The sequence below is a fragment of the Chiloscyllium punctatum genome, chromosome 10 (assembly GCF_047496795.1).
Source record: "Chiloscyllium punctatum isolate Juve2018m chromosome 10, sChiPun1.3, whole genome shotgun sequence".
NCBI classification, from domain to species: Eukaryota; Metazoa; Chordata; class Chondrichthyes; order Orectolobiformes; family Hemiscylliidae; genus Chiloscyllium; species Chiloscyllium punctatum.
This window is the reverse complement of record NC_092748.1, coordinates 24,297,820-24,324,165: the sequence shown is the minus strand read 5'-3', so window position 1 is coordinate 24,324,165 and position 26,346 is coordinate 24,297,820. Positions and strand designations below refer to the sequence as shown.

The 26,346-nt window shown below is 43.4% G+C and overlaps 1 protein-coding gene across 2 annotated transcripts; it reads right to left on the bottom strand.

Moving 5' to 3' along the window:
* Window positions 1-848: 848 nt before the first annotated feature.
* On the bottom strand, window positions 849-24,578 carry LOC140481953 (myosin light chain 3, skeletal muscle isoform-like). Of its 2 annotated transcripts, none has more exons than XM_072578713.1 (7): window positions 24,275-24,578; window positions 11,005-11,032; window positions 8,780-8,923; window positions 8,477-8,650; window positions 2,837-2,914; window positions 2,675-2,717; window positions 849-1,179 (listed from the first exon to the last, which is right to left on the bottom strand). In XM_072578713.1, exons 1-6 carry the CDS (start codon window positions 24,398-24,400, stop codon window positions 2,689-2,691), a joined length of 579 nt encoding a protein of 192 aa, XP_072434814.1. In that variant the 5' UTR covers window positions 24,401-24,578; the 3' UTR covers window positions 849-1,179; window positions 2,675-2,688. The 2 variants fall into 2 exon arrangements, with proteins under 2 accessions (XP_072434814.1, XP_072434815.1); XM_072578714.1 differs by lacking the exons at window positions 11,005-11,032; window positions 24,275-24,578 and adding exons at window positions 11,459-11,483; window positions 11,598-11,731.
* Window positions 24,579-26,346: the final 1,768 nt, after the last annotated feature.

Below are 26,346 nucleotides of genomic sequence, written 5' to 3'. Positions count from 1 at the left end.
GACCACCAACGTTTAGATTCACATGAGTTTGGACTTGAGGTTTCCCGTTTGGATCAGTCACCAACAGACAGTAGTGGAATCCATTAGAGACACGGAGAGAAAGCATGCCTGTTTTAAGGAGTTCCTTTAAGTAAGGTGGTCGCCCACACTTTGCATATAGCAAAGGACTTTAGCCATAACTTCAGGATGAATTACCCACAATTTACAGGACTACTACTAGTTACAGAACATTATGTGTGTAATGTCATACTATCCTATCAAGTACAGATCAGTAACTTATTGTCATAGGAGACATTTCATCGGCTGGAGCCTGTTACTCCAAATTAGAACATGGCTGACCGTCAACCTCAAAGATCGATTCCCTTATCTTTTGATATCATTGAATATGTTTCTAGTAATCACTAGTTTGAATTTACTCAATGATTGAGACTCTGCAATGGAGAATTCTAAAGATTCACTACCCCCTGCGTGAACAAATTTCTCCTCATCCCAGTTTTAAATGGCTGGCATTTTATTCTGAGACTGATCTCAAACAAAAAAACACCTTGTTTCTTGAAATCTATTTTACTGCAACAATTGCTGCAGAACATCAGGAAGTTTAAAAACTCAACTGGATGAGACTCAATGGAGACCAAGTCAATACAGTAGTCACATAATTGATTGGAAGTCTGAGAAACTCATCTTTTCTGAAGGAGAGAGGTAAGTCTTTTTCCAAATCCCCTAAGAGAGCAGAGTCATCACAACCTGTACTTGATGAGAATTAAAGCACAAGCAGTTTTTTGACATGTTATGTGTCTTTTTTTTTTTAAGTACACTGTACAGACTTAATAAAGAAAGAGAGTCATGTGTGGGGTATAATCTGGATATACAGCCACAGAGTGGCCACTGCGATTTTATTGGATGTTGACAGCCACGTGCACTTTCCAACTGTGTCAAACATCATGGACAAACTGAGTAGTTCTATCCATCAGGTTTGTCACTGCAAATTTCAATGTTATTTCTGTTCTTCCTCATTTTGTTGTTTGAAATACAGTCCATTGGATCCAAGTAAAAAAAAGTGATTCTTGCACAGTCCAAACAAAAGGAGATTACTCGCATTGGTCAGAAAGGCACAAGTTCCACGATGTAATGTCCTGGCCCTGTCAGATGTTCAGCCATTTAGAACCACAGGCACCAATTCTGGAAACAAATGACAAATAACATGAGTGATGAAGTGGAGTACTGAACCAGTCACTCAAACTTGACTTTAAAAGCATCAATTTCCTATCTACCACTGCTCTTCCGCCACAACTACAATAATCCCTCTTTCCCTCCAAAATGCAGCAAAGTCAGCACTTATTTCCCATCCCTTAATGCCCTTGAACCGAATTATGTGCTGGGCCATTTTGGTGGGTAGTTAAGAAAAGGCAGTCATCAGATTGCTGTGGTCTTGAATCACATGTAGACCAGATCAATAAAGATGGTAGATTTCTTTCTCTAAAAAAGGAAGGGTATTAGTGACCCACGTGAGTTTTTATAATCATTAACAGTGGTCATTATTTGATTAGCTCTTTATTCTAATTTGTATTTACCATCTGCTCAGAATTCTGGATTACCAGTCTAGTGATATTACCACTGCTTTACTCAGATTCATCACCATTCCTAATCCGTGAGTCATAATCAATGAACTCCTAATTAATTGTTCATGGGAGATATATTCACCACACCGATTGTGAAACTCATTAAAAATGCACATCACCACCTTCTGCATGACAATTAGAGATGGTAATAAATGCTGACCTTAGCCTGTCACCCCTATCCTGAAAACAGTGAAGAACATTTCAAACAGATCTTGCCTCTTGACCCTGCTCAAGTAATTTTCACATTTAGAATGGTTTCAATGTCACCCATCATCGTTATAGAAACCATTTGGCCATTTGGCCTATTGCATCCACATCAACTCTCTGAAGGGCATTCCAGCCAGACCCAGTGCCCCATTTTATCCCCGTAACCCTACACTTAACATAGCTCATCTACCTAGCCTGCACATTACGGATAATTTAGCACAGCCAATTTACCTGACTTGTAAATCTGAACTGTGGGGGGGGAAACCTGAGTATTAGGTATGAACCCGTGCAGTCATGGGAAGAACATGCAAACTCCACTCAGACCGTCATTGACCCAAGGATGGAATGAACCCTGGGTCCCTGAAGCTGTGAAATGGCAGTGCTAACCACACAACCACCACACCACCCTTATAATTAACTTTTATACATCAAGTTTAATTGTGGCAGCTTAAACATTTGCTGACTGGATGGGTGGAGGGGGGTATTATTTAAAACTGCCACAATTAAACATGTAGTGCCATTGGACAGGAACCTAAAACAGACTCACTGTACAAGAATAGTGGCAACTTTCTGCCCCAAGACCAAATCTTGTTCTCTTTATTCCTCCCTCTCATGTCTCCGTATGCCCAAATACTTTTTTTTTAAAAAAGTAGTAAAATGTGGGTTATTTATTCACTCAAACAGGTCTTTCTGGATATTAAATATAATGTTTCAGAGTTAGGTTTGCAGAATAAAATGGCTACCAGTGATCAGTTGGTGCACAGTAAAACAAATCCAACTACTACTGGGAAAGAAGAAATTGTACAAATTTAACCAGGCAATGAATATAAAACATGCAAAATGCATACCATGGGGATCCATTTTAAATGGACATGATGTGTTTGACAAAAGCTGCCAAAAGGAAATGAAAGTTAATAACAGAACAGAAATAAAGATTCCAAAATAAATTTGAACAAATTGCAAAAGATGACAGAATTATGGGAGATGCCCAATTTTGTTAAAACACCTACCCTCATAGTTAATGCAGCCGTTGGCATCTTCTTGACCTGCCATTAGTTGTTCTACCTGTTCCTCTGTCAGCCTCTCACCTAGGGTATATAAACAGATCACTGTATTAACATCTCCCTCAAAGCAAACAATGCTCTTCTTCACACAGGTTCAGTCCAGTGGTCATAACCCTCACGACTACTCTCCCCATTCCTGGAAATTTTTAGAACAGTGCCTCGGCAAAATGGAGGTGTTTCATTTCAATGTCCAAAACAGGCCAGGAAATAAAACAAAAATGGAAATTGCTGGAAAATCTCAGCAGATCTGGCAGCATCTGTGGAGAGTTAGTGTTGAGTTCAGTGACCTTCCTCAGAACTCCGTTAACTCTGGTTTTTCTCCAGAAATGTTTCACATCTTCAGGACCCACAGTCCTTTGTTTTATTCCAAGAAAATAAAAGCCTTACGTTACAGACTGACATAATTCTCAGCAACTAAAGAAAACTGTCACACAAAGAAAATAAAATAAAAAGGTGTGTGTTTAAAACAAGTAGTTCACACAAATTCCAGACTTCCAGGAGAATACAATGCAAAGAGTATCTGCTCACAGAGCAGGGAGGCAGGTGAAACTTCATGAACAGCAACATCTAAATCAGGTTATGTAAACATCCTATGACACTGAAGCAGAAGCAGGTCACCCAGCCCATCATGTCAGCTCTACCATTCAATGAGATCATGATCATCTCCAGCTCCACTTTCCTATCTTTTCCTCATAGCACTTGACCTCCTTACTGACTTAAAGTCTGACTGTCTCAGCTTTGAATGTACTTAAATGATACAGTTTCAGCAGCCCTCTATGGTAAAGAATTCCTCAAATTTACTACCCTCAGAAAATTCCTCCTCATCTGTGTTAAATCTTCAGCACTTACTCTGAGATGTTGCCCTCTGATCCTAGACTCTTCCACATGGGGAAGCAATGTGTCAGCATCTACTCTTTCAAGACCTCTAAGAATCTTGTATCTCAATGAAGTCACCCATCAACCTCTAAACTTCAATAAGTACAAACCCAACCTATACAAACTCTTCCTGTAAGAGTCACACTATACCTGGTATCTGCCTTCTCTGGTCAGTCTGCAATGCTACTGTATATCTTTATTTAAATTTTAAAAAAGGGGCCAAAAACTTTTAACAGTATTGCAACCATGGTTTTAATATTTTCTTGTTTTACAAAACTTCTATTTTTATATTCCATTCTCTTTGAAATGAAAACCAACATTCCATTGTCCTCCTTATTAACTGAACTTGAATGCTAGCCTTATGGACAAGTACACCCAAACCTCTCTCAAAAGCTGTAACTTTCTGCCATCTTGATTGAGTTATTATTGTTACATACTGTGACACAATAGAAAGTGCTGTTTTGCATGCTATACTGGCAGATTGCACCATACAAAGTGCATCAGCGTAGCAGAACAGAGTGCAGAATACAGTCTTACAGCCACTGAGAAGGTGCTTAGAGATCAGAATTAATATGTGGGAGGTTTGTAATCTTGAGCTCCTCTACTCCTCCAGCCAAAGTGCATAACCTCACATTTTCACACATAATATATATCTACCAAGCCTTAGCTCACTAACTTAACCAGTCTATATATCTCTGTATACTTTGTCAACCGTCACCACTAGCCATCCCATCAAATGGCATCATTTACATTCACTTTCTTAACAGAAGTCATTAATATGTACTGTAAATAATCATGGCTCCATCAATGATCTTTGTGGGATACTACTAGTTGCAATCCTGAAAATACTTCCTTTTGCCTAACTATCTCCTATTTGTTAGCCAATCCTCCATCCATGTTAATAAACTACCCTCAGCACCATGCACTCTTAGTACCCTAATGCTGGACATTATCAAAATTCAAATACATTACACCTACTGGTTTCCCTTCATTCAATTTGTTACCTCCTCAAAAGAGTTCCAAAAAGTTTGTCAGGAATGATTTGCCCTTCAGAAAGCCATGCTGACACTGGTTGATCATATTGCATATTTTTAAATGCTCTGCAATTACATCCTTCACAATACACTAACACCTTTCCTAATAACAAATGTTAAACTAACCGACCTATAGTCACCAGATTTTATTTACTTTTCTCAATTTCTGAATAAAAAGATATTATACTGGCAGTTTTCTACTCTGCCAGGACTTTTCCAGAATGTAAGGATTCTTGGAAGATTATTACCAGTGCAGCCACCATCTTTGCAGCAACTTACTTTAATATCCTCAAATGCATCTCATCACACCCAGGGAAATTATTGGTATTTAGCACCATTAGTTTCCCTAGCACTTTTTCCTCCAGTGATATGTTTGTTTCCTTCCCACCTTTAGCACCTTGATTTATTTAATATTTTTGGAATGCTACAAATTCCTCTACAATGAGGATTGATGCAAAGTATTTATTCAAGTCACTGTTCCTGAGAAAATCTTCCACTCATATCATTTATTAAAGCTATCTCATTACACATCACCAGACTCAAAATAGCCTGATTCGCTGGTTGGATAACGTTCAACATAATGTTCTAAGAAACTTTCCCAAATATATTTATGAATTCTTCCTCATCACTACCTTTGCCCATTTGATTTTCCCAATCTACACAAAGATAAAAACCATTTCAATGCCTCCCCACAGGCTCTGACAGACTCTGCATTGCTCCAACTGGCTTTAATACTTCCCCAACTGGTTTTGGCATCTCTTCCACGCTATTTGAAATACAAATTAGATAGGATCATGACTTATCAGCTTTATTCACCCTTCTTCTCTGCACATCTGTTCCCTTTTATTTTCATTTCACTTAATCCTCATCTGTTATACATTTGTGCAGCCTGCTCAGTCTTTCTCATTATCTAATCTCTTACATTCACCTCTCAAAAGCCTGTATAAGTCATTAAAGATTGTTTCATTAGGTATTCCCAAATCAGAGGAGCAGGGAGCTCCCTCAGTGTCCCTGCCAACATTTCTCTCTCAACACCACCGACAGATTCACTGGCCATTGGGAAGTATCAGAGAATCTCCACAGTGTTGAAACAGGCCATTAGGCCCAACAAGTCCACACCCTCTGAACATCAACCCACCCAGACCCATTGCCCTAACTAATGCACTTACCTTACACATCTCTGAACACACTGGGCAATTTTTTTAGCATGGCCAATTCACCTAACCTGCACATCATTTTTGAATCGCAGGAGGAAACCAGAACACATAGAGGAAACCCACACAGACACAGGGAGAATGTAGAAATTCCACACAGTCGCCAGAGGCTGGAATCAAACCTGGGTCCCTGGTGCTGTGAAGCAGCAATGCTAGCCACTGAGCCATTGTGCCACCCCTCAATTTATTGGAATAAATCCAAAGAGTCTGGTATCCTGTCACCAAGTCACCTTTGTGGGAGGTCATGTTGTGGCTGTACAAGACATTGGTTAGGCCACTTTTGGAATATTGTTTGCAATTCTGGTCTCCTTCCTATTAGAAGGATGTTGTGAAACTTGAAAGGGGCTTCAGAAAAGATTTACAAGGATGTTGCCAGGGTTGGAGGATTTGAGCTCAAGGGAGAGACTGAATAGGCTGGGCTGTTTTCCCTGGAGTGGAGGCTGAGGGGTGACCTTATAGAGGTTTATAAAATCATATGGAACATGGATACGATAAGTAAACAAGGTCTTTTCCCTGTGGTCGGGGAGTCCAGAACTAGAGGGCTTAGGTTTAGGGTGATAGGGGAAAGATATAAAAGGGACCCAAGGGACAACATTTTCATACAGAGGGTGATGTGTGTATGGAATGAGCTGCCAGAGGAAGTGGTGGAGGCTGGTATAATTACAGCATTTAAAAGGTGTCTTGAGGGGCCAAGTGTTGGCAAATGGGACTGGATTAGGTGAGGATATCTGGTCAGCATGGACAAATTGGGTCCAAGGGTCTATTTCCTTGCTGTACATCTCTATGACTCTCTGTGATGTGGAGAGTCCTTGACACTGATTCAGCTACCCAGAGTGAACAGGACGTCTGACACTCCTGATTATATGTCAGCCAGGGCTCCTTGATTGGACCAGATTTACAGCACCAGTTAGGGATCTCATTCTATAAAGTCCCATCTGGCTGACCTCATTGCAATCACTATATTTATCTCCTTTCTTTTTAAAGGGGTAACAGAGAGGGTTAACAGGGGAAGGCTGTTGATGTCCTATACATGGACTTCCACAAAGCATTTGACATAGTGCTACACAACAGACTTGAGGCAAGTTATGGATCATGAAATGAAACGAAACGAAACGAAACAGTCAGTAACAGACTGCATACAAAACAGGCAGAGTGATAGGGAATAGAGAGTAATAACAAATGGATATATTCTAGACTGGAGGAAGGTTGCAGTGGAGTTCTCCAGGTGGTGTCAGGACTCTTGCTATGCCCAATATAAAAACATCTGGGTCTTGGTGTGCAGGTGACAATTTGAAAATTTGCAGATGACTGGAAATTCAGAAGAATTATAAACCACAAGGAGGAACGGTGTAGAATTTAAAGAGGTCATAGACAAGTTGTTAGATCAGTGGCAGGTGAGGTTCAATAGAGAAAAGAGAGAGAAGTGGCTTTCAGTCGAACATTGAAAGACAATATAAAATCGGGAGCACAATTCTAAAGGAGGTACAGCATCAAGGTGTATATGAATACAGATCATTGAAGATGACAGGATGAGTGGAGAGGCCACGATTATACAGCTTCCTCAGCTTTATTAACAGGGCCATTCAGTGCAATAGAAAGGGGTGATTTGATCCCAGCAGGAGTATTGTGTACACTTGTGGACACAACATTATATGAAGGATGTGAAAGCATTCGAGAGACTGCAAAAGTGATTTGTAAGAATGATTCCAAGAATGACAAACTTTAGTTATAAGGAAAGATTGAAGAAGTTGGGACTGCTCTCCTTAAAGAAGGAGGCTGAAAGGAGATCTGACACAGACTTTCAAAACCATGGGCTAGCGAACAGGGAGAAGTTATTCCCATTTGTAAAAGGAACACGAAAAAGAGGGCATAGATTTAAAGTGATCTGCAAAAAGGAGCTAATGTGATGTGAGAGACGAAAAAGCTTTCTCCCCACACATTTCCCATGGAATGCACTACCCGAAAATGTACTGGAGGCAGGTTCAATTGAGGCACTGGGTAATCATTTGTATAAAAATAATCTGCAAGGGTATGGGCAGAAAGCAGGAGACTGGCACTATTTAATGATGCTCATTTGATGTGCTGGCAAGGGGGCCTTCTTCAGCACCATTGCAATTCCATGAACTTATGAGATCTTGCTGTGCAAAACTGGCTGTGATGTAGTTGGATCTCCTGAACCAATATAGAGGATATGCCTTGACAATTTTTTTATAAAAAGAAAAAAAATACCTCATCCCACTCCTTCATATGGAAAGCAGGATCATCCCAATTTTAGAAACATTTAGCTTAAATGGAAACATTGTGTTGGTTACAACTTGTTCAAACAATGATAGTAAACACAGTAGAATCTCATCCAGAAACATCATTTTTTTCAAAAGTAACATTTCTAAATGCTCAAATTCTATTTTGCTCATGACAGTTTTGCCTTTTCTGGTTTATGATCGTAGTTAAATATTGCATACCCAGTGTGGCCAGAACGTGGCGAAGTTCAGCCCCCATCACAGTGCCATTGCCCTCTTTATCAAAGACACGCAGACCCTCAACAAAGTCTTCATAGGAGCCCTGGTCCTTGTGGTTTGCCATTGCCTGGAGCATGGGCAGGAACTGGTCAAAGTCAATGGATTTATTGTGCATCTCTGAAACAAAGGCAGAAAAAGATAAATGCCCACAAAGTTCTGGTAGTTCCCTCAGAGACCAATGGCCTTTAACAAAAACAAAACAAAATAGCACAGACGGAGGCCATTTGTCCAAAGCCAGGGACCTACCCTCGGTGCTGGGGTTATTCAGGATCTTTTTTACTTCAGCGTTGGTTGGATTCTGGCCGAGAGCACGCATGACATCTGCAACCTGGCTGAGTGTAATCTTGGAATTGCCAGTCCTGTCAAACAGGAGGAATGCCTCCTTGAAATCTATGGAAGAGAAAACAACACTGACGAACATCACAGGATGGATAAAAAAATACTTCCAAGGAAAATCTGACAGCAGTAAAAACACAGATCCAGTCTCACTGCTGCACAATTCAGATTAAATTCAAGGGCTTAGGCTATACATGCCACAGGAAGGATAAAAGTACTGTAGAATCTAAGCAAGAGTCATAGTGAATATACTGGATGACATGCAAACTGCTCGCTCGGATTTGCATATTCAAGTCTATAGTTTTAACCTTTAAAGGATGACCCAATGATCCCTTCTGGTGAGGTACAGTGTGGGAGTCGATAACGGGAAAGAACCTTGAATAACAGTATCCAAATGTTTCATCATCATTCAGTCAAAGATAACACAGCTATTTATGAGCAAATCCAGCAAATGAAGCATGGATTGGCTGAAATTAACACATGTCAGCTCTGTATATCTACTTGCTCGCCTTCTCCCTGATAATTGTTCTTACTAGTTACTTTACTTTTCTTTTAAGCCCTCTGGTTCCAGGTCCATTAGCAACATAAGTAAAGCTACTCAAAAGATCAATTATGCAGCCTTCAAGACTGTGACCTTTAACATTTCCGATGTTGAGCAGTTCACTCAGAACAGGAGCAATGACTATGTGGAGCTAACTGAAACATGGAATCTCCCACAGCCACCAAGATACCAGTGGCCATTATTAGCGTGGCATGGTTGTTCCAGCCGTTAATCATTTTAAACATTTTTAAAAATATTTTGATTAGTTTAATTGCAAAGGACAAATCTTCTGTTTAACACTACTCTTAGGCAACTTCCTTAACCATTCACAAAGGCTTTTCTGTGACAGAAATGGGTTTGTGAAATCTCTCAGTCCCTAACCATGCCCAAATGACAACCGCTCTGCCCGCCAAACGTGGTGATTCTCCCGGTCAGAGTGGAAGAGTGTGGTGCTAGAAAAGCACAAGTCAGGTAGCATCTGAAGTGCAGGAGAATTGATGTTGTGGGCATAAGCCCCTCTTCAAGAATGAGGATCAAGGAGCTTATGTCAGAAACATCGATTCTCCTGCTCCTTGGATGCTGCCTGACCTGCTGTGCTTTTCAGGCAACACACTCAAATCTGATCTCCTGCATCTGCAGTACTCACTTTCTCCCGATTCTCCCCGTCAGTACAGTCACATGAAAATAAAAGCTGAAAATGTGTTGCTGGAAAAGTGCAGCAGGTCAGGCATCATCCAAGGAACAGGAGAATCGACGTTTCGGGCATCAGCCCTTCTTCAGGCTGATGCCCAAAACGTCGATTCTCCTGCTCCTTGGATGCTGCCTGACCTGCTGCGCTTTTCCAGCAAGACATTTTCAGCTCTGATCTCCAGCATCTGCAGTCCTCACTTTCTACATGAAAATAAAAAAACAACTTACCAACTATGGCACCCACACACCCAATATTCTTCATCCCCAGACTCCCCAGGCTCACACACTCTCCACCCCTACATTCCCTCCTACCTTCCACTCACTATCCATCACCTCCACCCTCAGACGCTTCACCATCCACAGCCATGGTCTACACCCCCAGAACTGACCTCCCTGAGACTGATTAATTCCCCCCAGTTCCCCAGGAATGACCAATCTCCACACACACTGCTGCCACCTCCCCCCCCCCCCCTCACCACCACGAGTAAGCCACCTCCCCCATCCCAGGGAATGAGCCACTTCCCCCACCCTCCTTCCACTATCCCCCCCCCCCTTCCTGGGAGTAACCCACCCAGAGTAACCCACCTTCCCCCGAGAGTGGGCCACCTCCCCCCCCCCCCCACCCCGGCCGGGAGTGACCCACCTCCCCCCCAGGAATGACCCACCTAACCCCACCCTCCTGGGAGTGACCCACCTTTCCCCAGGAGTGACCGATCCCCTCCCTGTCTCTCACCCCCTCCCTCCACCCGGGAGCAGTACCCAGGAGCCGATCTTCCTGCTCTATGTCTCCCGACTCCACCGCCCCCTCCCCCCGTTACCAGTCCGGGGATTCGGGGGGGGGGGGGCGGGGGGGTGGTGAAAGAGAAGGGGGACTGGGGAGGTTGGATGAAGAGCTGCTGCTCACCTTCCTGCTGCTCCGTACTGAACTCGATCTGAAAGAGAGAAAGAGAGAAACCCAAACGGAGATAGAGGGAGAGAGAAAGAGAGAGAGAGAGAGAGAGAGAGAAAGAGAAAAAGAGATAGATAGAGAGAGAAAGAGAGAGACAGAGAGAGAGAAAGAGATAGAGACAGATAGATAGAATGAAAGAGAGAATGAAAGAGATAAAGAAAGAGAAAGAGATAGAGAAAGAAAGAGAGAGATAAAGAAAGAGAAAGAGATAGAGAAAGAAAGAGAGAGATAAATAGATAGAGAATGAAAGATAGAGAAAGAAAGAGAGAGAGAGATAAATAGATAGATAAAGAGAGAGGAGAAGATGGGTTTGAAGGAGAAGTGACCGCCCTCAGGCACCGCGCTGGTTTCCCCCTCCCATCGCCCCCGCCAGCGGAGCCAGCACCGGGGGCTCCTGGCCAACACTTACCCGCCAACTCGTCTGCTGAGAATGACTGCAAGGCAAGAAGAAAACAGAACTTTGAAACATTGCAAAAGCACTGAGATGTGGAATGAATTAGTGAGGAGAGAGAATGTGAGTGAGTGAGTGAGTGAGCAGGAACACCCACCATGGCTGAAGATCCGCAGGAGCAGCGACACCGAGGACAGACTCTTCTTTCCCACAGACAGTGCTCTCCGAAGAGCCGCCTCTCCCCCTATATTTATGCGGCTGCTCGGCTGCTGGGGCCAGCGGCATCAGGTGTCGGCCCCGCCCGGACCCTCCCCCTGCGCCCGAGTGCTTCAACTTTCTTAGGGCAACGAAGACGGCAGCCAGAAATACACCACCGCCCTATTTTGGGACCAAGACTTTTCAGGCAGCAAGGAGCCTGCAACGTGTCAGCACATTCGGCCGGAAAGCCTCAGCTCAGTCAGTGACCTCCCTGCTGGAACATTCCTCCCCACATTGACCACTCAGCTCAGTCAGTGACCTCCCTGCTGCAACATTCCTCCCCACATTGACCACCTCAGCTCAGTCAGTGACCTCCCTGCTGGAACATTCCTCCCCACATTGACCACCTCAGCTCAGTCAGTGACCTCCCTGCTGGAACATTCCTCCCCACATTGACCACCTCAGCTCAGTCAGTGACCTCCCTGCTGGACCATTCCTCCCCACATTGACCACCTCAGCTCAGTCAGTGACCTCCCTGCTGGAACATTCCTCCCCACACTGACCACCTCAGCTCAGTCAGTGACCTCCCTGCTGGAACATTCCTCCCCATACTGACCACTCAGCTCAGTCAGTGACCTCCCTGCTGGAACATTCCTCCCCACATTGACCACCTCAGCTCAGTCAGTGACCTCCCTGCTGGAACATTCCTCCCCACATTGACCACCTCAGCTCAGTCAGTGACCCTTTATTGGAACTTTCCTCCTCACACTGACCACTCAGCTCAGTCAGTGATCCCCCTGTTGGAACTTTTCTCTTCACATTGACCACCTCAGCTCAGTCAGTAACCCTTTATGGGAACTTTTCTCCTTACATTGACCCCTCAGCTCAGTCAGTGACTCCCACTTGGCTGGGTACTCATTGGGGAGGGGCCTCACTCTGTGAAAAGCACTGGATAAATATGCAAATAGTCCATTCTGTAAAAGGACTTAAAGCATTTTTACAGGGAATTATTTATATCATGTTACAAGATTCCCTAGACCATAAAATAGGTGTAAGATGTTCCTCTCCTTCCTTCACACGTCATTTGCCTTCTTGCCATACCCCTCATAAACTCAACTGATAAGCTATTCAGATCTGCCTCTGACTCCCTTGCCTTCACAGGACTTTGGGGGAAGAATCCCAAATTTCTCCAACTCTCTATGTCAAAACCTGCTTTCTAATAACATGAGCTCTGTTTCGATGACACATGTGGTCTGATTAAAATCTGCCTTGGTGTTAGAAGTTAAGTAGTTACTGAAAAACACAAATGAAATTAGTTTTCACTTCAGATTCCTAGATATCTTGGTATGGTGAAGAATTCACAGCCCAGCATTGGATGATAGGTCACACCATCACAGATGTGGATTATAACATGTCCAAATTCTTTTACCTCCTCTCTGAGATTATTATTACTTAATTAAAATCAATTACTTTAGATGTCAGTGTTTTAATATCCCATGTATTCTAGACAAGGGTTCTGGCCACATCCTTCATCAAGTCAGTCCAATTACACGTGTGTAACATTACCCACTCAGTACCTCTCATCAGAGGAAAATAGAAGACATGATTCTTCTTTAGAATAGAAGAAGTCATATTGGACTTGATTGGTTAACTCTGTTTCTACCTCCACAGATGCTACCAGACCTTCCACTGAGTTGTTACAGCATTCTCTGTGTTTGCCTCAGCTTCTTTGCTGCTGAAACATGTATTATGTGGAGGAGCCAGTGTTGGACTGGCGTGGACAAATTAAAAACCGCACAACAGCAGGTTATGGTCCAACAGATTTATTTGGAAGTACTAGCTTCAGGAGCACTGCTCCTTCATCAGGCGTTTGTAAAGCAGGACCATAAGACACAGAATTTATAGCAAAAGATTACAGTGTCATGCAACTGAAATGATATAGGAGAAAGTGAGGACTGCAGATACTGGAGATCAGAGCTGAAACTGTGTTGCTGGAAAAGCGCTTTTCCAGCAACACATTTTCAACTGAAATGATATATTGGACAAACCTAGATTGTTGTTGTCTTTCATCTTTTAGAATGGGTTGCATTGGTTCATTAATAGGTAAATTCCAGAACTTCTCTTAAGTCACATTCTCAAGATAACTTAAGGTTTTATAAAAAATAGGTAACGTCTCAGCTCAGACAATGCATTAAAGGTGAAAGGTTAGAGTCTGTCTGTATCCCAATTGAGTCAGACTGGTTCTATTTCCAAATTGGAATTTACAAAATATTATATGGATTGACTGCCTGCATTGACTGTTTGCAGGTTGTGCATTTTTTGAGCAAAATAGAATGAATCTGCAAATATAATTCTGTAAATACAAATTCATCCCATAGACTTATATGTGTGTGCGCAGGCAGGAGAGTGTGTGAGTGTGAGTGCACGTGAAAGAGTATGTGTGTGTGTGTGCAAGCTTGGTAAAGTGTATGTGTGTGTGTGATGGTGTTTAAGCCTGTGAGAGGGTGCATGTGTGAGTGTTGGGGTATGTGTGGGTGTGTGTGAGAGAGAGAATGTGTATAAGAGAGGGTCTACTTGAGTGTGTGAGTATGTAAGAGTGTGTGTGTGTGCGCTTGTGTGTGTGAGAGTGTATAGTGAAGTGGGGCCACTGGTAGTGTGACGTGAACCCATCATATTCACACACACACACTTTACCAAGTTTGCACACATACAAACACACTCATGTGCACTCACACTTACATGCACACACTCTCTCCTGCATGCGCACACTCATATAAGTGTATGGGGTGAATTTGTATGTGCAGAATTATATTTGCAGATACATTCTTTTTCGTTCAAAAAATGCACAGCCTGTAGGCAGTCAATCCATGTATTATTTTGTAAATCCCATTTTGTAAACAGAACCAGTCTGACTCAAGATTCAGATACAGACAGACCCTAACCTCCCACCTTTAATGCATTGCCTGAGCTGAGATTTCATTTTTTTAAATTCGACCTTAAGTCTTGAGAATGTTACTTAAAAGAAGTTCTGGGATTTACATATTAATCAACCAAAACCTGCAACCGATTCTAAAAGATGAAAGACTTAACAACAATGTAAGTTTATTCAATATATCATTTCAGTTGCATGACATTGTAATCTTTTGCTATAAATTCTGTATCTTATGGTTCTGCTTCACAAGCAGCATTCTGAAAGCTAGGGCTTCCAAATATACATTGGGCCATAACCTGGTGTTGTGTGAAACATTTATTGTTATACTCTCTATCTCCAGCCCAGCCTACTTCATTGCTCTCTTGAGTTGGTCTGCCATCCACCATATGATTGTGATCATCAAAATCTCTGTTGCCTTGCTCTAAACTTCATGTTCCTTCTCTTACTATCCTATGCTGGCTGTTGATCCTGCCAATGCCTCAATTTTAAAATTCTTATTCTTCTTTTCAAAAAAACTTCTTTTTCCCTCCTTCTCTCCCTATCTGTGTAACCTCTTCCAATTGTTGCACCTAGTTTGATACCTCACTCCATGCTAGTTTCACAACCATATATAATTTATAGCACAATTGGCCATTGAGTCCAACTGGCTGATACCTGTTTTCTACGTTTCAGACCAGTAGTTCCTACCATATGTCATCAAACCAAAATAGCATGTACTTCTATTCCTTTCTCCTCATGTATTTGTCCAGTTTCCCTTAATTAAGTCTATTCCATTCACTTGAATACGCCACGTGGTGGTGAGCTTGACATTCAAATCTCTCTCTCTTTAAGGAAGTTTGTCCTGAATACTAGTGACTATGTTGCATTTATCACAGACTCCCTACAATGTGGAAGCATGCCATTCAACCATCAATTCCACGCTGACCCTCTGAAGAGCACCTGTAACTTGCATTTCCCATGGCAATTGAGCTAGCCTGCACATCCTTGCACACTATGGCAATTAATATGGCCAATCTACCTAACCAGTACATCTTTGCACTGTGGGACTATGTTTCCCCAAGGAAATCCACACAGACACTGCGAGAATGTGCAAACCCAATACAAACAGTTACCCAAAGCTAGAATCGAACCCTGGTCCTTGCCACTGGGAGGTAGCAGTGTCACCCTTATCAGTCTGTGGTTTTGCACTATCACATCCTCCAACCCAGCCCCCATTTCCCCCCCAACCCCCATCACCGAACTCCAACAGATAACAAATAGAAACACAACCCTATCCTAGGTAGCTTGTCAAGCACCTTCCTAATTTTAAAGACCTTACTTAGTTGGTCACCTTTGGGGGAAAAAATGGTAAAACAAAACAGAAAAAAACCCTGTGAAATGTATGTATTGTTTGGATTGGACTTCCATTTTCAGATATTCAGACCAGTTTACTGTATTTTTCCTGTTCTCGACCTTTTTCTTTTACCAAAAAAAATGTGCTTGTAAGTCATTTTGCAGCTTCTGTAGTTTCTCTTTGTAATGTGGAAACTAGAGTTGAAGATAGTGTTCTAAACATGTTTTTTCAAACTTCCATACAAGCTTTAACATAACTTCCCTACTTTAAGCTTTTCTCTGGATCAAACAGAATGTCCAGGTTATTGAAATCCTCAAAGTATTAAAAGTAATTTAGCTTGACTAATTAATAATGATCCTCTCAGTGTAAAAGTGAAGGAATTTAGGGATGCGTGGGAATATGGAGGTCAGGTGGAACATATGAACATACACAGGAGTTGGCCATTCTGCCCTCTAACCTATTACACCATTCAATAAGATAATCACTGATCTGATTGTAACTTCAAACCCACATTCCCGCCTACTCCCATAATCTGTCACCCCATATGTAGCATTGCCTTAAAAACATTTAGTGACCTCCAACTCCATTGCTAACTGAGGGGAGCGTTCCAAAAACTCAAGACCCTCTTCATCTTAGTCAGAGACCCCCTAATTTTAAACTATATTCTTTAGTTTTTGTCTCTCCCACAGGGGAAAGCATCCTTTCAGATCCATCATGTCAAACTGCTGTTAGGAAGCTGGAAACAAACCACCTCCTCTGACAACTCAAAAAATATTTAGTAAAAAAAGTAATTTTATCCACTGCTGATTCCTGAGTCTGAGTGATTTCTATGACTGGTGCACGATGGTCCTAACACCGATCCTTAGATTAGATTAGATTAGATTAGATTACTTACAGTGTGGAAACAGGCCCTTCGGCCCAACAAGTCCACACCGACCCACCGAAGCGCAACCCACCCAGACCCATTCCCCTACATTTACCCTTTCACCTAACACTACGGGCAATTTAGCATGGCCAATTCACCTAACCTACTATTTTCGGACTGTGGGAGGAAACAGGAGCACCCGGAGGAAACCCTTGTGGAACCTCTTTCCACCTTTTGTCCGTAACTACCTTTAAGTGCCACTTTTTATTCCCAGTGTTTGTTGGCAGCTTGTTACTAGTTGTGTCACCTATCTCCTGGCCCCACATCCTCTGATGTTAATCATGAGCTGACAGTGGTGTACTGAATTGAATGTGCCTTTTGAAAATCTAAACATTTTATATTTGCCATATTACCCTTACCTACCCTTTCTGTTACTTACTTTAGAAGTTGATTAAGATTGCTCAAGTAAAACCATCCTTTTTGTAATTTATGCTGACTACTCTAGATTTCTAGGTGTCCTTTATTTACATTTTTGATTTTAAATTCCATTACATCTTTCCTCCTGTAGATGCATACAAACTGGTCTGTATTTCCCTGAATCTGTTCTATATTGCCTCTGAAGTATAGGAATCACCTTTGTTGTTGACCAGACTGCGTGGCTATAGTGTCTTTGTAAGTGATTGTTTGTGTAGATAATGGTGCCAAACAGAGAGCCATCATATCCTCCACCCCACCACCCACCCTGCCCCCAACCCCCAGGAAGCCTCACTCCACTTTTCTGCAGCACTCTCTCTGGATTTATACAAAGCTTTCAGTGAGTGTAGAAAACAGATATGCAAAAGTATTCATTGAATCTCACACTGATATTTCACTCAACATGAATGTGGAAATTGGAATCTGAAACTCCTGTTAGGGCCATCCTAATATAGAATGAAATGAGCAGAAATCCTTTGCAGTCAGGAGGTTCATTTTACTTTGTTTCTTGATCATTGGGGGCCTTGACACCCTGTGTAGAGGTTCAGTATCAGAATATGCAAGCTTGAAGTGTAGCTTTAATTAGTGCATTGTGGGTGCTAAGGACCGCATAATGTTAGCAGGTGCAGAAATGAGGATCACACCTGCTTAAAAGGTAATGATTTTCTGAGGTTGGGTAAGAAAGTGAATCCCAACACACCCCTGCTACAGTTTACTTTAGTGAGATTATAGAGCGACCAAAGCAAAAAAATGTATTTGATTATATTGTGCCTCAGCAAACATGGTGGACTCTCCAAATTTAAAAAAAAATTAATTTTAGACTATTGAAGATTCAATATAGTAACGGCGTTTACAGAAGGTATGTGAGAGGATGAGATCTACATTGATTTATCAGTGTGTGTGTGGTTGCAGAATGGTTATGTAGCAACCCCTCATTGACATGAAGATGACAAAGCCTGCCTGACTGTCTCCCTGTCTATCAAAGTCTCTTGGCTTCCTGTTCAGGAGAACAGATTTTACTGTGGTTTTAGCTTTCACTGAATGCAGTGCATTTGCTATGTTCTGTTTCCATCTTCCAATTCTCAGCAGACTCTGTGACAAGGAAGTAAAGCACAGGCACATTTTGATATCAACGAACAATCAACAAGCAAATTAGCAGCATGCCAAGCAATTGCAAATGCCACTGGAAAAGCCAATTTTCCATTTAGTAAAACGATATGAGACAGTTTGAAACAACAGCTGGGTTTGCAACTTAGCCCATACTAATGGACAGACAGCAGCAACATGAGGACTGAAAGTGGCATGTGCACATGGTAATCATTTCAGGGTCTTAATTTAAACATTTCATTTTCACAGCCATTCATCTGGACAAATTGAGATAAGACAGATGGGCAAGCAGTGAAGGGATAGGGGGTGCTGTTGTGGTGCTAGGGTGTGCGCCAGCCAGGAAAAGGGATTGTCAACAGGCATCCACTCATGTCTGAGACCAGACGCTAGATGTTTTCCAGAGCAATGGCCTTATCCAGCCTCCAGCTACAGAGACACGAAATAGACTAGTACAGTCCCAGAGTGAAGCAGGTACTGGCACAATGATGGTCAATAAAGGCCCCAGACCCTACCACACAAAGAACTTCCTGCTTTTATTCCACATCTCCGGGAGACAGTTTAGACTTAATCATTTGTCTTGTGAATGAAGTGACAAAGAAAGCCCTTCGCTAACAACCACTTCAACACTTCAGTGGGTCTCTTATTCTGGAATCACACTGGCATTCACAACACAAGTGAGCTTGCCCCACCCCTTTTCCAGAAGAGGCATCTATTGGCACCGAACACCATTCCCACTCTGCAACAGGGGCATTTTCCATTTACCAGATTTGAACCATGTGACAGCAACCCTTCCCATCAGAGACAAGTGATGGGCAAACAAGGCCAGTAAATTGATTGTTGTTAATCACAATCTGTGGAGAAAATATTCCAGCACTCTGAGATTCTCTCATTGAGCCTCGCTCAAATGTACACTCATCTGAGCCTATCACACATATATCCTTATTGACCAACTCACACATATATCCTCACTGAGCCCCTCACACATATATACTTACTGAGTCTCTATTACATATACTCACATTTAGCCTCCTGCGTATTTACCCTCACAGAGTGACCATTACCCTCACAGAGTGACTCCTTACTGAGTCTGCCTCTTATAATCTCTTATGAATCTTCTTTCACATCTACCTTCACTAACTGTCTCTTACATATACCATTACTCTCAAATATATCATTGCTCAGCCTCCATCACATATATCTTCCCTTAACATTTTGTGTTTGCCCTTGCTGTACCTCACTCAGATCATGTCTTACATATACCTTCACCTTTTCCCATTTGCATATACCTAGTCTGATCGTCCTTCACATGTACCTTCACAAATCCTTAGCTGCATATACACTCACTGAGTAACTTCATTTATATCATCATGAATCACTCTCGCATATACCCTCATATTTCCCCTCTCATACCTACCCTCTCACAAATACCTTTATTGAGCCTTCTTCACACATACCCTCACTGAGCCTCCTTTAGATATATTCACAGAGCCCCCCTCATATATACCTCACTGACCTCCCCCTGATATGCCTTCATTGAGCTACCCGCCAGTATACGTTCACTTAGCCTTTCTCAGACAGAACCTCTCACATATACCAACACCTCTCTTACACATACCCTCATAGAGCCTCCCGCATATTTACCCTCACTGAGTAACACTTACCCATAACCTTAGTGAGTCTCTCTCAAATATATCTTCTCTGAGTCTCCATCACACATATCATCACTGACATGTTTTTGTCTACCCTTGCTATGCCTCAGCACAGGTCATATCTGAAATATATCCTCACTATTTCTATTTGCATATGCATGTCCTGAGCCTTTCTCTCATGTTTTCTCACCCTCACTGAGCCCCTCACACATCTACCCTCATTGAGTTTCAAACACATGCCCTTATCAAGCATCTCACACAAACACACTGACTGATACTCACTCATGTATACCTTCACTGAAGGTCTGAAACATATACCTCACTGAGCCCCTTGCCCCTTTACCATATTGAACCTCATGCACACATCCTCATTGAGCCAGTCACATAAACGCCCTCACTGAGCTCCTCACATGTATCCTCACTGAGCCCCTCATACATTTGGTCATAGAGATGTACAGCACAGAAACAGACCCTTCAATCCAACTCGCCCATGCCAACCAGATATCCTAAATTAATTTAGTCCTATTTGGTAGCATTTGGTCCATATCCCTCTAAACCCTGCCTATTTATATACCTATCCAGATGCCTGTTAAATATTATAATTGTACCAGTCTTCATCACTTCCTCTGGCAGCTCATTCCATACACATACACTCTGCATGAAAAAGTTGCCCTTTAAGTCTCTTTTAAATCTTTTCTCTCTCACCTTAAAACTATGCCCTCTAGTTTTGGACTCTGCTACCCTGGGAAAAAGACCTTGACTATTCATGCTATCCATGCCCCTTATGATTTTATACCTTCTATAAGCCTCAGTCTCCAACACTCCAGGGAAAACAGCCCCAGCCTATTCAATCTCACCCTATCGCTCAAACCCTCCAACCCTGGGAACATCCTTCTAAATCTTTTCTGAACCCTTTCAAATTTCACAATATCCTTCCGATAGCAGGGAGACTAGAATTGAACATAATATTCTATAGTATCCTGTACAGCTACTTCAGCTTCACTAGTATACCCTTAATGAGCCTCTCACATAAGCACACTTACTGGTACTCACTCACATTTACCCTCATTGAACCTCATACGTATAACCTCATTAAACCTATCACATAAACACCCTTTCTCAGCTCCTCTCTGAGTGTCCCTCACTCATACCCTAACTGAGCTCCTTATGTATACCCTCATTAAGTGATGCCTGACATTGATGCCCTCACTGAGCCTCTGATTTCCATATCTACTCTGAATGAGCTTCTCTTACACATATCCTCTCACTGAGTGTCTCCCTCACTGAGCCTCTTAGACATATACCATCACTGAGCTTTCTCTATCACATAAACGTTCACTGAGCCCCATATACACTCACCAAGTGTTCCTTACATATAGCTTTATTGAGCCTCTCAAAAAATATCCTTACTGAACTTCTCCCACACATATACCTTCACTTAGCACCTGACACATATACGCTCATAGAATCTCTCACACATATGTCCTCTGAGCCCCTGACATAAGTGCCCTCATTGAGCCTCTCACACAAATACCCTCAATAAACTTCTCTCACCCTCACTGAGTATCCCCCACATATTTCCTCACTAAACCCCTCAGATATACACCTTCAGTGAGTGTCCTTCACACATATCCTCACTGGGCCCCTCCTGCTTACACCCTTACTGAACTCCTCATTCATATACCTTCAATGAACCCTCACACATATCTCCTGTCACATAACCTCTCACATATATACAAGTACTAAACAGCTCAGACATACACCTTCAGTAAGTGTTCCTCACATATATCCTCGCTGAACCCCTCTCACATATACCCTAACTGAATCATTCAAACATACACTCATTGAGCTTCCCACACATATACCCTCACTAAGCCTTCAAATACATATCCTCACTGATATAGTCACAAATATAGTCAAAATGTGAGGCACTGGAAAAGCACAACAGGTCAGGCAGCATCCGAGGGGCAAGAAAGTCAACATTTTGGGCGTAAGCCCTTCATCAGTCAGTGTGCCTCTTATATGTACTTTTTTTCACTATTTGCACATATCTACCCTGAGTCTTTCTCATATTCACCTTTACAGAGCACCTCTCACACATAACCTCATATATATCCTCAGATCCTTACCTACATTTACACTCACTGAGCCACATTACCTCATGAGTTGCCCTCATACATATCCACACAGCGCCACTCTCATATCTCCCCTCCCTGACCTTCTTAAGTCATATCTCCCCTCCCTGACCTCTCTTAGAAATAGACTGACGGAGCCTCTTACATATACCATTACAGCACCTCTCTCACATATACCCTCACTGAGCTGCACCTACATATGCCCTGACTGCACCTCCTTCACGTATTTCCTCTCAGACCCTTTCTGGCATTTATCCTCTCTGAGCCCCTTTCACGTTTCTCCTCGTCGATCCCCTCTCACTTTTAACCATTCTGATCCCCCCCCCCCCCTCATATTTACTCTCTCTGGACCTTCTGATTTGTTCATAGAATCTCTACAGTGTGGAAACAGGCGATTAGGCCCAACAAGTCCACACTGACCCTCCAAAGAGTGTTTCACCCAGACCAATCCCCCTACCCTGTAACTTTTACATTTTTCCCCTGTTGTAGACTGGAGGTTGAGGGATGTATTATTTATCAGTCTGTCATGTCACTATTTAGACTTACTGTGCATCAGTGCCATGCCTCCTGACAATCCATTCAACTGACTGCTCACCAGTTTAATCAGAACACCACTTACTGGAGTGAGATAAGGCAGAAACACTCAAGGACCCACAAGTGTCAGTTGCTTAGGGCATACCCTGTAATCTGTTTACATTGCAATGCAAAACCTCCCTGTTTTGCCCAGGAACAGGGGGCCCAGGGTTGTCATCAGTAAGGACATGCTCCTAAATGAAGAGTGGTCCAGCTCCATGCCAGTAGTCAGTCCTCCAAATGTTGGAAACGCGGGGAACCCTGGAAAATTGATGAGGGATGTTTGTGTCGCAAGGCTGCGGATGAAAAACAGTCTTGAAACGTTCCCGAGTGAATTTTTTTTTCATTGAAACTTGGGAAAGTTAAGTGCGAAAGTGGCGTAGTTCCTAAGGACACGGGCTGACAAATGGCCAGCTGCTGTACCAAGGGAATAGGGTGGCCGCATGAACGAGCCATAGAAAGCAGCAACATTCCCCTGGTAACGTTAGCCGCGGTGTCTTGAGTGTTGTTCCCATATTTAGTGCGATTCCTGCAGCCACTTTGTCGCCCTGTGGTGGGCGGGGAGGGGAGGACTGAGCAGCCGGGGAGCTGGGGGTCCGTCACCGATTCGAGCAAAGCCCCCGGGCTGCAAAGTGAGAACTTGGCAGATCCAGGGCGAGCGACCACCGTAACCAAACAAAAGCAAAACCTGATTTCAGGGGAACACTCAGTGGAGCAGACAATAAAAGGCTAGCTCGCAGACTCAGCTCACACCTTTTATTGCTTGGCACTTGTTAGTCACTTCGTAATCCCTGCCACATGCATCTGCGAAAGGGTGTGGAGCTGTGTGTTAAAAAGAGGACACACTGGCCCACACACACATACACACATATTGAGACATATTCACAGATACACACACTCACACACACATACATATTGAGACATACAGATACACACTGGCCCACACACACATACACACATATTGAGACATACTCACAGATACACACACACACACACACATACATATTGAGACATACAGATACACACTGGCACACACACATACATATTGAGACATACTCACAGATACACACACACATACACATATTGAGATATACAGATACACACTGGCACAAACACACACACATATTGAGACATACTCACAGTTACACACACACACACATACACATATTGAGATATACAGATACACACTGGCACACACACATACATATTGAGACATACTCACAGATACACGTACATATTGAGACACACACATACACACACTGGCAAACACACACATTCACACATATTGAGACACTCACAGATACACACACTGACACATTCACACTTATTGAGACATTCACAGATACACACTGGCGCGCGCGCACACGTACACACATATTGAGACACTAGCAGATATACACTGGCACACACACATTCACACATATTAAGATATACGAGCAGATACACAGACTGGCACACACAGACGCATTCACACATATTGAGGCACTAGCAGGTACGCACACACATTTACACATATTGAGACACACTAGCACACACACACACACATTCAGACTGAGGCAATTACTCACCTTGATTTTGGACAAGTCGATGGCCGGCTCTTTGGGTTTGGCTGGTTCCGGGGGTGGGGGAGCTGGAGCGGCTGGCGCTGGTGCTGGCGCTGGCGCTGGTTTCTTTACATCCTTCTTGGGTGCCATTTAGGACAGAGAGGGGTGTGTGTGTGAGAGAGAGAGAGAGAGGGCAGGTGGAGGACGCGTGGAGTCAAGCAGAGGTTGGTGGTGTGGAGCTGGGACACTGCGTGCCTCAGAGCGGGGGGTATATATGGCGCTTTCTGATACCACACAAACCTGTCAGACGCGGCTCGATTGGACGGCGGACAGGAAGGTGGCAGGGCTATAAATGGAGCCGGGACCCTAGACCAAACCGGCAGGAATTCTCCCTCAATGCTGTCTTGTACCGTCCCGAATAAAAGCCCCCTCCCCCCCTTCAGCCGTATCCCTCCGGGGTCAGTGTGCTGCTCCTGTGTACAGTGTGGGAGCCTCTGAACCCCAGTCCGGATCTGCTGAACCCACACATTCCAGTGCAGTACCAGGAGCTGATCCGGTTTCATGTTGGCATTTGGGGAATGGGCGGGAATTCCTCCCTCTTTGGCCAAGGTCCCCTCTTCTGCAGAAAGTGTTGATCAAGCAGCATCTGGGCGGGGGGGGGTTAAAAATAAAAAGATAACGACATCGATCCCCCCGGGCATGTGACAGTCTCTAGGCACTGAGAGGCTCCCACACAAGTAGCTCATCATTCTTCCCTCTCCTACAGAGCGAGGTTCCGATCACTGGCCCTGTCCTTGTTCATGATCAGTACCTGGAGAAATTCAGGCAGGATCTGCCAGCAGTTCTCGGAGAGAGAGAGAGAGAAAGAAAGTTCACCTTGATCGTCATAACCAGCCTCTCCCTACAGATCTGCCGAGCTTCTCTTACACTATCCTTCACGGTGCAGATCTGCAACCTCCTGTGCTTAACAGTTTCAACCCAGGAGAGCCGCAGTTTGGTATCGCCTGTCAGGGTCTCAGGGACAACAAGGTAGATCAATCCAACGGGTGCCAAACTGTACGCCCTACATGTACACGTACACACACATACATGCATGCACATACACATACACACACCTACACATATACATATACATACACAGACCTACACCACACGCACCTACACAGACACTACACCCACACATACATAAACACACACCTACACCACAGACACACACACTTACACATACACCTACACCACACACACCTACACCACACACACCTACACCACACAAACACTTGCACACACACCTACACCACACACACCTACACCACACACACACTTGCACACACACCTACACCACACACACTCTTGCACACACACCTACACCATACACACACTTACACATACACCTACACCACACACACACTTACACATACACCTACACCACACACGCCTACACCACACAAACACTTGCACACACACCTACACCACACACACCTACACCACACACACACTTGCACACACACCTACACCACATGCACACTTACACATACACCTACACCACACACACCTACACCACACACACATACACCTACACCACACACACAGTTACACACACCTACACCACACACACCTACACCACACACACACTTACACATACACCTACACCACACACATACACATACAGCTACACACACACACTTGCACACACACCTACACCACACACACCTACACCACACACACACTTGCACACGCAACTACACCACACACACACCTACACCACACACACACTTACACACACACCTACACCACACACACCTACACCACACACACCTACACCACACACACACTTACACATACACCTACACCACACACACACTTACACATACACCTACACCACACACATACACATACACATACAGCTACACACACACACTTGCACACACAACTACACCACACACACACCTACACCACACACACACTTTCACACACACCTACACCACACACACGTTGTCCAGGGACAGTGCAGAGTCCCCTGATCATCTGCATCCTGAGTTCCCCCAACCCTCGAAAACTCAGGTGCAGCTTTGGGTTCTGCCCACTCTGTCCTTCCT